The sequence below is a fragment of the Felis catus genome, chromosome A3, assembly GCF_018350175.1.
Source record: "Felis catus isolate Fca126 chromosome A3, F.catus_Fca126_mat1.0, whole genome shotgun sequence".
Lineage (NCBI taxonomy): Eukaryota > Metazoa > Chordata > Mammalia > Carnivora > Felidae > Felis > Felis catus.
In genome coordinates, this window is record NC_058370.1 from 117,035,111 (window position 1) to 117,048,200 (window position 13,090).

Below are 13,090 nucleotides of genomic sequence, written 5' to 3' on the forward strand. Positions count from 1 at the left end.
AAATCAGGCTTATAACAAACGGACTGGGTTTAAATGGCCAACTCAGGGTCTCTGGGTTCAGGAGGGCTTGTCCAGTCTGTCACAGATAGGGGGACGTGGCCAAAAGGGTCTGCAGCACAGGGGTCTGTGCTACCCTTTTTCTCCCCATCTCTTCGTTTCGATGTCATCTGCAGCTGATTTTGCTGTTGTCTTGTTTTCTTTGTCACAAGCCTAGTTATTGAAAAATTCCCTGAGGTTAAAAAAGCACACGATAATAAAGCCTTAGAAAAATAAATAATTCCTTTATTCCTACTTCAAAATATACTATGTGCATCTGGAACTCTAAGAGAAAGTCCGGCCGGGAGACTGTTCCATCATAAAAATCAAGTAAGATAAAAAATAATGACTGCCCATTTCAGATCCGTCTGTAACCCAGGTGAAAGGGGCACGAGCTGCCAGTTGTCTTGCTGTCAGATGCCACCCTTCTGTCGGTGACGTTGGCTGGGGCTGCCTCACCGGGATTCTGTGTCTAAGAGTTCCTGGAGCATTTTGAGGACTTGCTTTGGCTGGCCAGCAGCCAGGTGCCGCAGCCGGGAGCCCATCTGTTCCTGGAGGCCCCTAGACAGCCGGCACACCGCCACTCGGACGTTCCTGCCACGCCCAGGCAGGACACCGTTCCCCGTCATGTTGTTCAGGAAATACCAGAGGACCGGAAGGACCTGACGCTCCACGGCCTGGGGCTTCTGGGGGTAAACAGAGGCCACCAGCACTGTTGGGCAGAAAAGAGGGAGAGTTACTCAAGGCAGGCTTGCTCTCTCTCTCTCTCTCTCTGTTTCCCTGCCCTCTCTTGGGACACCAGTTCTATCCCCCAAAGGGCAGGCAGCCCAGAAGGGCCAACTAGTCCATCAGACACATGACCTAGGGCTCGGGACATGTGGAGGGGTCCTGGAAATGTTCTTATTTCTTTAAAATCCAGAGAAAAAAAAATATGAAGATATCCAGCCTGATTTATATTCATGTTTATACCAATCAGTTGTAATATAAAATTTTTAACTTTTTTTTTTTAATGGAGGAATGAGTATGTAAAAACAAAAGTGCTCAGAGCCCATGACAGTCGTCACTGGTCCCTGCAGCCCAGGGGAGAGGAAAGAGGCAGACAGGGCCGGACTGCAAAACTGCCTCTGCTATTTACTAGCTGTATGACTTGAGAAAGCCATCTAACCGTTCTGAGGCTGTTCCCTAATCTAAGGATAATCATCCTGAACCAATCTCTTAGGACTGTTAGAGCTTAGATAATACATGTACGTGAGGTGCCCAGGTAGGTAGGCAGGTGACAAAAAGTAGCTAGGACTAGTGTTACTTTAATCCACATTCCCACCTATGTGACTTCACACGAACAAAAACTTGTACCAGGGAGGAAAACCAACACTCTCTCAAATGAAGCATTCTGAAAAATGAAACAGGCAGCAGGAGATAAGCCCAGTGTGGCCTCCCCAGTGTCTGGACACCAAACCTCACAATAAGACCAGCAGTAATCCAGGAGGCCTGAACGTGCTTTTCAACCATCAAGCTCTGCACAGACCCATGATTCAGTGACGAACCCCTGAAATCGGGTTATCCCAGCCTCTCTACCCTTTTTAATCCCCAGAAATCCAAGAAGCAGGCTACCCCTGCCAGCAAGCTCTCTGTCAGAGTAAATGCCAGGGTCGAGACCACCTCAAGAGCTACCCCAACTCACTTCAGAGCCACTGCTCCAGCCGTCAGCCACGGCCACCATTACCCTGAGTGCATCGGTGCTAACAATGCTTGCTCTACACAGCGCGGTCCGCCTGTCATCCTGCCGAGGAGAAGGGCTGGTGAGGGCAAACAACGCCGAGAGAAGCACTTTACTTATTTATGGAGCAAAGCAACTGGAAGGTTCCCTGGGCCAACACACACCCAGGAACCTAACACTGCCTCAGTCCTGAGTCTGGGGGTCAGAGCTTTGCAGCATGACTCCATTGTTCTCACAGCACCTCAAGAGGCAGGACACCAGCCCATCCTGCAGAGGAGGAAGCCAACACTCAGGGGTCAAGGAACCTGCCCAAGGCCACGTGGCTAACAAGGGCGGAGGGCAAAGGCCAAGCCCGCCTCAACTCCACGGCTCATGCTCTTCACCCCCCACTGTCCCCATCCTCCTGGAGTTCTTCAGTTCAGAGGCTGGTGTGTTTTGTTTCATTTTTAGTGAAACCTCAGTTTGTCCTTCCTTCACCAGCTTAACATCATCTGACCCCCCAGGATATTTCCCACGGGGCCCCTCTGACTCCGGAGCAAGCCTTGGACAACAGGGGACCAGAGAGGATGAGCTGGCCCCCTCAGCTCGGCCTGGCACTTGAGCCATGCCATTTCCCATGGAGCATGTATGTTGGCTTTCAGGCCACACCCCCAGGGCTCCTGCACCCCACACTGTGGGACCTCTCAGGGGCTCCCCAAGGTCACAGAGCCCTCAGAAAGAAAGGCAGTCCTCGTTCCCAGGCAAGGCGGGACGGCACCCAGTGAGTCAAGCCAGCCACGTTGGGGGTGAGCAGCCTCATAAAGTGGGGCAGAGAGGTGGGAGCTGGAGACAGCCCTCGAAGCCAGAGACAGACTGAGAAGGAGGCCACAGTTAACAGGAAAGCCACGGGGGCAGCCCTAAGGTGGGGGGAGGCAAGTTATACTGAACAAGTATAACTCAGAGTCTTTTTTAAACCTCCACGGAATCTCACCTGCAAACCGAGGAGACAGCTATCCCCAGAACCAGGTGCAGGTAGGGCTCCCCTGTGCCCACCCAAGGGTGAGGGGCTCACCTGCCCCTAACCTGCCCTGTGTCACTCGGCCGAGGCCCCCCGGCAGGCTGCACTCACACCTGACCTCTCTCCCTCCCAGCAGCGAGGCCTTCACAGCTGGGCCCAGGAAGCTCACTTCTGCAGTCAGGCCCACGTTCCCCGGGCACAGAAGGTGGAGGTCACCTGGCTGATGGTGGTGGGCCTCTCAAGCGGGCAGAGGCAGCGATGGCCCTTCTGGGAGTCATCACGGGGAAGAAAACCCCACTAAATTTTGAGCTTAAAAGGCAGTTGAAGTAATTAGCAAAAGATTTACTCCTGTTAAGCTGTGCTATTATTAGTCCACACCTTGTGCCAATTGAAATTTTCTTCTCTGTTCCTGGCTGGGCCCGACTTAACGGGAGAGCTACGTAGAAACTCTGGCTTTTGAGGTCTCTTGGAGACAGATGGAAAATATTTACAGTTAAATGGAGGATCTAAAGTGAGGTAGCCATCCACCTCCGGGGCCCATATATCACTCATACAAGGACAGGTAAGGGTTTCACCCAGAGAATGTTGATGTTGAGCAACAGAAAAGGGTTCCTTGTCTGGCACCCAGGCGGTCTCAGTTAGGGGGCTCCTGGGCACCAGCAACATGACACCGTGGCTGCATTTAGCCCCCGGCCCTACTTTGCTTGGAGAAGGCCTATCACCTGGGTGGAAGCCAAGGGTCCACTCCAGGGACACTAAAAGGGCTGAACCAGGGCACAGAGGCAAGGCCAAGAGCAGGACAGGGCTGTGGAGGAGTTGAATGACATCCTCAGCCAGGCAATGTGTGCTGAGCACCCCCAAAGCGGACTGAGGCTGGCACGGGGGGGGGGGGGGGACATGCTCCTGAGAGGCTCACGAAACTCAAGCAGGGGGGTAGGGAGGAAGGGGACACAGAAGTTGATGCCAGAACCAGGCCAGCACCACCCAGGTGGAGGAAGAAGGGTGGAGAAGGGCTCTCTCTGCAGGATGGGAGCCGCATGTGGGCAGGATAGGGCAGAGGATGGGAATCAGCCCCAGCAAGGCCGGTGGCATGCTGGTGCCACTCAGGGAGGGCACTCAGGGAGAGACAGCACAGCACAGCACAGAGGCTCTGTGGCCAGGCTCTTGGGGACAAAGCCCAGATTGCTCGCCAAGGGACCTTGGGCACTTAACCTTTCTGAGCTCCACTTTCCTTACTTCTACAAAAGGGATAATCATGGCACCCACAGCCTCTTTACGAGGTTGTTAGGAGGATTCAATGATCCAGTGCGTGTAACTGGGGGAGGGGGAGGCGAGAGCCTGGAAGGCCACTCCAGGGAGCCTCGACACTGTCCTGAAGACAACCCACACAACGACTCAAGCACGGGGGTAGCACAGCCTGTCTGCATTGTAGAGGTTGGACACTCAGAGGTCTGGAGAATAGATCCCTTCCGCCTCCTTCCCAAGAAGGTAGGGGAGGCTTTTGGTAAGCACGGAAGATTATAAAACCAAGTTAAATAACCTGCCCAAGAGCAAAATCGGCACGTGGCAAACAGGTCGGTACAACCACAAAGCCTAGGTCCTCCCCGTGCTGCCTCCTCCCGCGTCACTGGAGGTTTCAGACCTGGAATGGAATCACTGGAGACGGCAGACTCAAGACACTGCCTGGGAGCAAAGCTCTCCTCGGCCAAAGCTTGAACACAGCAGAGCAGACACCTGCCAAGGCCCCAAATCCCACGTAGTGCAGCCCCCGGGCACCTGGCGCAGGCATCAAGGAGGGTTGAAATCCAGCCTGTGCTCTGCTTTCCAGCCTGTGCGTGCCCAAAAAGAGACAACGCTAATTCTCACAACAGTGTTGCCACTGACCAAGCCATGTAGCTGGGAGGCAAGGTCTACCCAGAAGAGGTGGTTTTTTCGTTTTTTGTTTTTCTCTGATTCACACAAAGGTACCCTATGGCTTAGTGGACATCCTGTTTGCAAAGAAGAAATGCATTATGTTTTCTTTTCTTTTTTAATTTTTTTAACGTTTATTTTTGAGAGAGACACAGTGAGAGTGGGGGAGGGGCAGAGGGAGAGGGAAACAGAATCTGAAGCAGGCTCCAGGCTCCGAGCTGTCAGCACAGACCCCGATGCAGGGCTTGAACCCACAAGCTGTGAGATCATGACCTGAGCCGAAGTCAGATGCTTAACCAACCGAGCCACCCAGGTGCCCCCATGATAGTTTCTTAAAAGCTATTTTGTTTATGTACAAACCTGCCCCATTGTGGTCAAAAATGAAGATTACCTTTGGATAAGGTGGGAATTATTTATAAAAAGCAGATTATCAAGTTTTTTTAAAGATCTGCGAGGATTATTTGATTATTTGGGGGTCTAAGATAGTGGGTGGTTCTACATGCCGGGAGAGAAGAACAGAGATGGACTGGAAGGCTAGGGTGAGGAGCTTTGGGGACACTCACCGGACAGACGTTCTGTGACATCAAGCACTGCACGGCCACTCAGGAAGCGCACCTGCCCAGCAAACGCTTGTAGGAGGCAAAGCTTGTCTGAAAGAGAAGGAGAGGGCCAGTGGCCGTGAAGCTGTGGCTGGTTCAGTGCTGTTCAGTTCCGGGTCCCTGCAACACCTACCTAGGGAAAGAGGCCCATTGGGGAACTGAGTTAATGTCCAAGTCGCAACGGAGTGTCGGGGGAAGAGTGAACGACCTGGCATAGTTACACTGGCTCCCAAAGAGGCTTCATGGACTCCCACGGATACGGTTCCTATTATCTGTGCTTCCTTAAAATTGAGTTTGGGGGCAAAAGAGGGTTGCCCCAGTCCCGGGCAAACCAGGATGTTGGTCACCCCATCAGCAGCAGAAGCATCTGGCTTACTCTGGTTGGGTCAGAGGAGGGAATGTGCGAGGACCGGCAGGGGGCGGGGCATGTATTAGCTCTCAATAGTTTATCTATAACGTCCCTGTGTGAGACCCAGGCCCAGATGACATCCTTGTACAGACAGCAGAGTTTATCCTCCACATGCCCCAACCCACTTTTCAGGAGGTTTAGGGGAAAGAGGGATTTCTTTAACCTTTTTTTTCTTTTTTTTAAATCATCCCAGCACCCCACACCCAGCCCCCGGAACCAGCTCTCGCTGCTACCCAGCCACACTCATGGTGGGGACTGAGGACTGGGTACTTCCCCGTCTGGCTGTTGAAAGAGTGTTTATTAGAATGAACCACTGATGGTGAAAGCACAGGCAGCTGCAGGGGGGCTGCTTTGGGATAAAGAAGCCCTCTGGCATTCTTTGAACGTATTTCTAAAGATCCCACAGGTGCTGAATGTAGACACTGCTCATTCTTCCCCATTCTGGCTGACGTCTCCTGGTTTCTCACACTATTAAAACTTGAAGTCCTGCACTCCTCACAAAGACGCACAGGGTGAGGAAAGTAGCCCTTCACCTGAGAAAGGCGTGCTAACATCGCTCCCATATGCCCAGCTCCCAACAGTGCGCAACCACGGCAGTCCCAGGATAACCCCATGGGAGGGAGTGCAAACGACAAAACACGCTCTTCGGGGGTGTGGCTGCAGGGCCCGCCTACACCTGTCACAGAGGTCTGTGTGGGTGTCACCACAGGTGCCCCCAGAAAGTAGGTCCTGGGATCCTAGGGGCTGACCCACTCAAGGTGCCAGATTTCTCTTAGCAGGGGACAGAGATTACAGACCCACCGCAGGAAGTCTTTCCAGACAAGCTCCACCTTCCCTGAGTTCCTTAAATACCTCAGCATCCCCCTGGATGTGCACAGCTTCGCTTTTCCCGTCAGGCGACAATTCTAGCTAAGAGCTCATTCCCATTTCCTAGCTCCCCTCCTGAGAGCTGGAAGGGGTACAGAGGAGGAGATGTACACATGAACATCACGCATATCCCTGCTGCTTGCAAAAGCTCCATCCATAAGGCAAGAGTCTATAAAATCACTTGTTCTGGGAAATAAAAGAGATGTCAACCTCTAGAACATTGCAGTTAGCGAGAAGCAGTCTCAGGGCCACTTGGTCAATCTGTAGTCGTGTAAGCATAGGTTTTTATATCAATGTCGTCTGCATTGTTTTTTCCAGGTGCTTCTATTTGTCCCACCCCCACCTTTAACCATGAGCTCACCTCCAAGGACAAGGACTTCTGCCTCCTTGCTCTCCCCCAACAAAACTCAGTTCAGGACATTTTCTGGACACAGCCAGGCCTCCCCGCTCCTGGTGGCTGACATGGCCTCCCAGAGCCAGAGACAGGTAAAGAACTCGGGGGATACTAGAAAATGCACATCCGACAGACATCTGTGACAGATAATGCTCCCATGTGCCTGGCACACAACAGGTGCTCAATAAATGCTCTAGGACCACAGAAAGTGTTCAAGCAGAGACATTAAGCATGCCCGAACTGGTTTATAAATCCCAGAGCACCACACCCCGAGTAGATGGCCTCTCTTCCTCTGTCTGCTTTTGTAGTGATGGCTCACCACCCAGGTTTAATGAGAGGCAGGAAAATATATGGTGAAGGGTGTGAGCTCTGGGTTCAGGTCGCCTGGACCGAATCCTGGCTCTTCCACGTTACTCTATATTAACACTGGACAAAACCTCCTACACTTCAGTTTAGTCATCTATAAAAGGAGGATAACATCTTCCTCTTAGAGCCGCTGTCGTGTTATGATACTTAGGATATTGCTCTGGGCATATAATTACTATGTAAGTATCAGCTATTACTGCTAGTGTTACTCTTATTACCTGAGAATGTTCCAAAAGCCCAGCAATCTGAATGGTGGAGAGACCATTAAGAGGCTGGAATCTAACTTCCAAACCCTTAAAAAAAATCCATGTTCCATTAGCCGGAGCTCTTCAGAGGCTCCTGTTCTGCACCACAAGGGAGCCACAGCTGCCGCAGCTGGCCTTGGCACTGCCTGGACGAAGAGCAAACAGAGCCATGCAGCGTAGGGAAAACAGCTACAGGCTGGCAGGCCACATCCCCGTCCTCCCTGGGCCTCGCCTTCCTTCCCTGCAAGGGGGCGGAGGTCTCCGGGGCCTTGCACCTGTCCCATGCAGCTAAGCCCTAAGCGCACCAGGCCACATCCTCCTCAGGCTACTGGGGAGCCAGAGAACTTTTTTTAAAGCACAAAATGTATGGTAGCACAGACAGTGACAGCAAAGAAACTGGAGTCAAGCTGGACTCCCAACAATAAGCACAGGACTCCATGAATCGTGACATGCCACACAGCCACCCAAGCTAGGTGCGTTCATTGCAGCAAAAGTGGGAATGGTCCATTTAAACAGAAAAACACAAGACGTGGTCCAGCATGTGACAGACCTGTTAAAAGTGACTCCAGTGTGTAATCATATGCAAATGCTCACGCTCTGCTTCTTTTTTTTTTTTTTTAAGCTGGATGCAAATTTAAATGTGTAATATGATCATGACTCTGCACAAGAGTCATGCACGTGACTCTGCACAGGAAAAAAATCTAAAATGAAAAAAGCCAAATGTTAATAATGGTCTCTTCCAGGGGTGCCTAGGATGGTTCAGTCAATTAAGCATCTGACTCTTGATTTCAGCTCAGGTTAGGATGTCACAAACCATGAGCTTGAGCCCTGCGTCAGGCCCCGTGTCAGGCCCTGTGCTGACAGTGTGGAGCCTGCTTGGGATTCTCTCTCCCTCTCTCTCTGCCCTCTGCCCCCAAAATAAAATTTAAACTTTTTTTTTTTAAATAACTGTCTCTTCTGAGAAATTGAGACTAAAGGTGAAGGGTTTTTTCCTTTCAAATGCTTTATATTTTCCATTTTCTCAATAATTAATAAGTATGACTTTTACGTGATGGAAAGTAAACTTCTTATTTTTAAGTAGGAACACTGCATGATAGCATGGAATACTGGATAGTTAAAGAAGCAAAGTCTAAATCGTGTTTACCTTACAATCTCTAACAAGGGAAATCTGTACACAGGCAGACAGGAAATAGAACAGATTTTTAAGCAGTTGGTATATTAGAGGGGCACCATGGATGAGTTTCTAAATTCCTTTAACAATACCATGTTGGCCATATGATTATATAAGGTAAAGAATTCGGAGTCAGAGCAAAATCAAAAAAGTAGATCTGAGGCTGCCCATTCCCAGCTTATCTGCACTCTCCAGCACTGGCCTGGGGCCACGCTAATCAACAGAACTCCTTTTGATGCTCAGTCTGACTGGGAGGGGGGTGGCTGTCAGCAGCCTGATGTTTTAATCAGTGAAGTTTCTTCTGTAGCTAGCCTAGTCACAGGGCCCAAAGACAGAACCAGCCAGCCAGCTCAGGAACTGCCCTGATCCCCAGAATAACTCCCCTGAAATCAGAAGGTCCTGGCACAGAGTAGAAAGGATGCCACCCCAAGCTCCTTCCAGCAGTAACAAAGGGCAGAGGTCAGAGAGCAAGGTGCCCACATGTCTCCTTCCTCACCCCCCCCCCAAAAAAAAGGGGACATGGGCAGAAATCCCCACCTGCTCTGTGGACCACCGCACCACCTGCCCCATACACCCATGGGAAAACCAAGGAACCGGAAGAGATGTGGTGACTGTTGAGTCAACTTATCACTGAATTCCAGAATCAAGAGGGACCTTAAAAGGTTGCCTAAGAAGGCCAACCTCCCAGTTTGGCTGTGTCATCTGGACTTTGTGCCAGAAGGCAGACTACCCGGCTGTGTTCTTGTTCTCCTGGCCCCCTGTTGATCGGGGAAACAAACCACAACCTGCTGAGTCATCTCTTTGTGATTCTACACATTTAAGTACTCCACAGCATTTGGCTGTTCCTCTCCAGCCTGGAGCCAAGAATCCCTTGTGGAGAGTGACACCAGCCTTGGGAAAAAAGCTCCCTCTGCTCAAAGGGCTCCAAGCTACTTCCAGAAGGGACCCTGAGATGCTAAGAGTCTATCGGAGCCACCAGGCTCCACCTGGGTGACATGGGAAGAGAAGATTTACACCCCTTCTCTTCTGCCACTCCTGCCCCAGTCTCTATGTCTACCACCCAGTCCCCTGGGACAGTGGGAAGTTTAATTATTTGCATCCATTTTTCCCTCTTCAGGCCAGACTCAGCCCATTCTAGACAGATGAGAACCATTCCCAGAGAGAGCTTGATTCTACCCTAGGTACTCCCTGGCAGGGGTGAATTCTTACTGGCAATCTAAACCCATCCACTTCTGCCCTTTCTGGATATAGAAATCAGCTAGTTAAAAACACCTCCAAAACCAAGACTCCTCATTGGGCTGTGAGTATGGCTCACAGCAAAGCCACATGGCCCCGAGAGCCGCTGCTGCACCTGCTCAAACTGACCGGGAGCCAAGACCCTGTGCTTCCCCCTTTGGGCCCCACAGAAGCTTTTTGCCAGGGATTTACTGGACTCCATCCAACTCCCTGAGGCCAACGACATTCCATTCCAGCCTAACACTGACCTAAGGATTAGAGAGGAAAATAGTGCCCTTCATGCCTGCCTCTGTTCGCCTCCCATCAGATCCTTTCACTGATGGGACGGGGCAGGGGAGGGGGGTTATCATCAGCCATTTCCAAGGAGACCCTGTCCCAGGAGGAAAGGACAACTATAGGCATCTTTCCTGGAAGCTGCAGCCTGCTTCAGGGTGTGGTCAGATCACAAAAGCAGCCGTCTCCCAGCCCCTTTCCAGGGTGTCCCACTCAAGTGGGTAGAGGAGGGCCTCAGGTAGAGAAGGCCTGAGCCTTGTGACAATGTGAGACACCACATCCTGCAGCCCAGAGTTCCAAAGCTCCAGCGTGCTCCAGGAGGATGGCCCAAGGACAGAAAGTGGAGACAATAACACCTGGAGAGGAAAGTGTTAAAGCTCCTCTCCGCAGACAAGGGTGCTTAGCCTCTTCAAATAGCTAAAGCCTATTTTGCTTGGTGCAGGTTTTCCCAATAAATCCAGGGCCCGCAGTGATTTACCAAGAGCCGTGGTTATTGGCAACAGCAATCTCACTTACCCAGAGCAGCGCTGTGAACTAGCCGTAATTTAAAGCTGGATTTATATTGTTTGTTCTACAGCAACAAACTCAGCAAATCATAAATTCCCTTTGAGATGAAGAGAGGAAATTGACAGTATTTATGAACTGAAGAGGCAGAGAAGGGCCTGACCAGGCCTTTGATTTGTAACTGAAACTGCTTCTGGAAGCTCCAGCCAAGGACACAGCTGCTGTCCAGCCCCAGGGAGCTGGGCTCCCATAGGGTGTGAGCACCAGGAGGGGAGGGGTGCCTTTCGGTGTTTCCAGCCTCACCACAGGGATGCTCTGCGGGTTCTCAAGGCAGGACGTTGCTCTGTGCTCATCGGGACATACAGCAACAAGGCCAAAAAGGTGGTTCTCCGAGCATAAGCTTGGTCACATAGAGTCAAGAGTGGTTTGAAAACCCTTGGTTCCTCTGGTCTGGACATGACTGTACTCATGTGCTACATCACACACACATCTGCACTTCAGTCTGCGTCTTAGATACACCAAATATCACCTTCTAATCATCTACGAAAGGCATGGAGAACAGAAGCGGATGTGCCCCAAATTCCACCCGATGTTGGAGAACCAAGATGTGTTAGTGCGAAGCACATAGGACTTAAGGAGCTCTTGCCTTCCCTGATGTCTCTCCCATTGCCCCCCCCTTTTCCTTTTCATCCCACCCCCCACCTCCACTCCCCCTTCACCCTCCACCCCTCATCCCAAATTCCTCCTTCCCCGAGCCCTGGCCCCGAACAGTCTTTCTCAAAGTCAATGCTTGTCCATCCCATGCTCAAAAGCCAGTGGGATCCCAGCCTGACTCCTGTATCAGACAATCAAGGTGGCCAACCTGGGTCCACTCACCCATCTACTTTGTCCTCCCCAGCAGACTTGCTCTGCTCTCTCACCGCCATCCAGCCTGGTCCTCGTACAAGCCACACCCACTGTTACCATCTCTACACTGTTTCCAGCTTCTTCCTGGTAACCCTGACCTATTTTTCCTTCCATGCCCTGTTGGCTCAATCACTTCAGTACTGTGTGACCCTGGCTGAGTCATTTCTGTCACATGTACTATGAGGAGGCAAGACTAGATCATCTCCACATCTCTTCCACTCCCACCATCGAGGACCCTCAGGTGGCTGTGACATGGAAAAGCCTGCCAACCATGTCCTGGGCTGTCCACCCCCGTCCTCTATAGCCTCCGGGGAAACATTTGGCCTGAAAGCCCCAGTGTCTGTTAGCACTCTGCTGATTCCCAGCAGGAAGGGTGAGCCCACCCCGGGGAGGGCTCAGGGAGCGAGCCCACTGCATAATGGAGCCAAGCAGGGCTGTGGCAGGAGGCTTACCCAGGTTCTCAATCATGGCGTCCAGCGCAGCCGTGGCGGCGGTATAAATCCCCGAGTTCTTGGAGTTGAGGTTGTCTGCAACAGCGATGATGATGGAGAGCAGCATAGGGTGTAAGCTTGCTTTGAGGAGGGGGATCATCTTGGCAAGGGACTCCAGGGCCCACTGGTTCACTTTCTTGTTGGAGTCCTGAAGCCTTGGGGTGAAAGCATCAAAGACCTATTGAGGAAACAGAAACCAAGAGCCCATGGGAACCCAGGCTGGGCAGGAGGCCCACAACCCAACCAACCACCCTTGGCAGGGATTCCTCCTGCCTTCCTGGTCATCCAAACTACACCAGAACATTCTCAGTGATGAGGAGCTTACTTCCTCAAAAGGGAAAGAGGGGAAGAGGGGAAGAACAACTGTATATTGAGCACTCATTGCGTCAAAGCATCTAGAGCATCCCGTTAGGTACCCTGCACTCTCACGGAACGATCCAAACCGATGAGGCATGCGTTCCCATCCTCAGTTTACTATTAAAAACAAAACAAAAACTGAGGCAGAAAAAGGTTCACTGACTTTCCCCAGATCACACAGCGAGGCTGCTGACTTCAAGCCTGTGCCCTAAGTACTCTGCTACATGGCTTGACCATCAGCAGCCTCAGTCCTGGAAGAAGCAAACACCTGCCCCTGTTTCCAGCCTGTGAAAGGCCTGTGCTTGCTCCTAACCCACCTGTCCAGCCATCAGGGCCAGTCCCCTGGCCAACACATACTCTGCCCCCAAACATCATGTGCCTGGCTAGACCAGGAGCAGCCTTCAGCCGTGGCATCCTCTACCTCTAGCTTCCCCCCCGTCCCCCCCCCCCCCCGCCACCCTGCTATAAACCTGCTAGAGGGATGAGAGATGCCAGGACATCTCTGGGTGGTCCCAAGGGGCCTGGCAAGAGGTGATGCCCTTGCCCCCTTGGCTACTTCCAGGCAGTCCCACAGCGTTACCAAGGCAACTGGATAGCAGGTACTTTTCGGG

General features: G+C 51.7%; 1 protein-coding gene across 9 annotated transcripts in view; it reads right to left on the minus strand.

Annotated features, from left to right (window-relative positions):
• Nucleotides 1-254: 254 nt before the first annotated feature.
• Nucleotides 255-13,090, minus strand: part of TOGARAM2 (TOG array regulator of axonemal microtubules 2) — a 72,366-nt gene continuing 59,530 nt past the window's right edge. For 8 of the 9 annotated variants that reach the window (XM_045054746.1, XM_045054741.1, XM_045054743.1 and 5 more), the window contains 3 exons: nucleotides 12,084-12,300; nucleotides 5,225-5,311; nucleotides 255-748 (listed from right to left, as the gene is read on the minus strand). In XM_045054746.1, the coding sequence (XP_044910681.1) occupies nucleotides 492-748; nucleotides 5,225-5,311; nucleotides 12,084-12,300 (561 nt within the window). In that variant the 3' untranslated portion in view covers nucleotides 255-491. The remainder of the gene's footprint in view (nucleotides 749-5,224; nucleotides 5,312-12,083; nucleotides 12,301-13,090) is intronic. The other variant, XR_002741264.2, reaches the window with a different exon arrangement.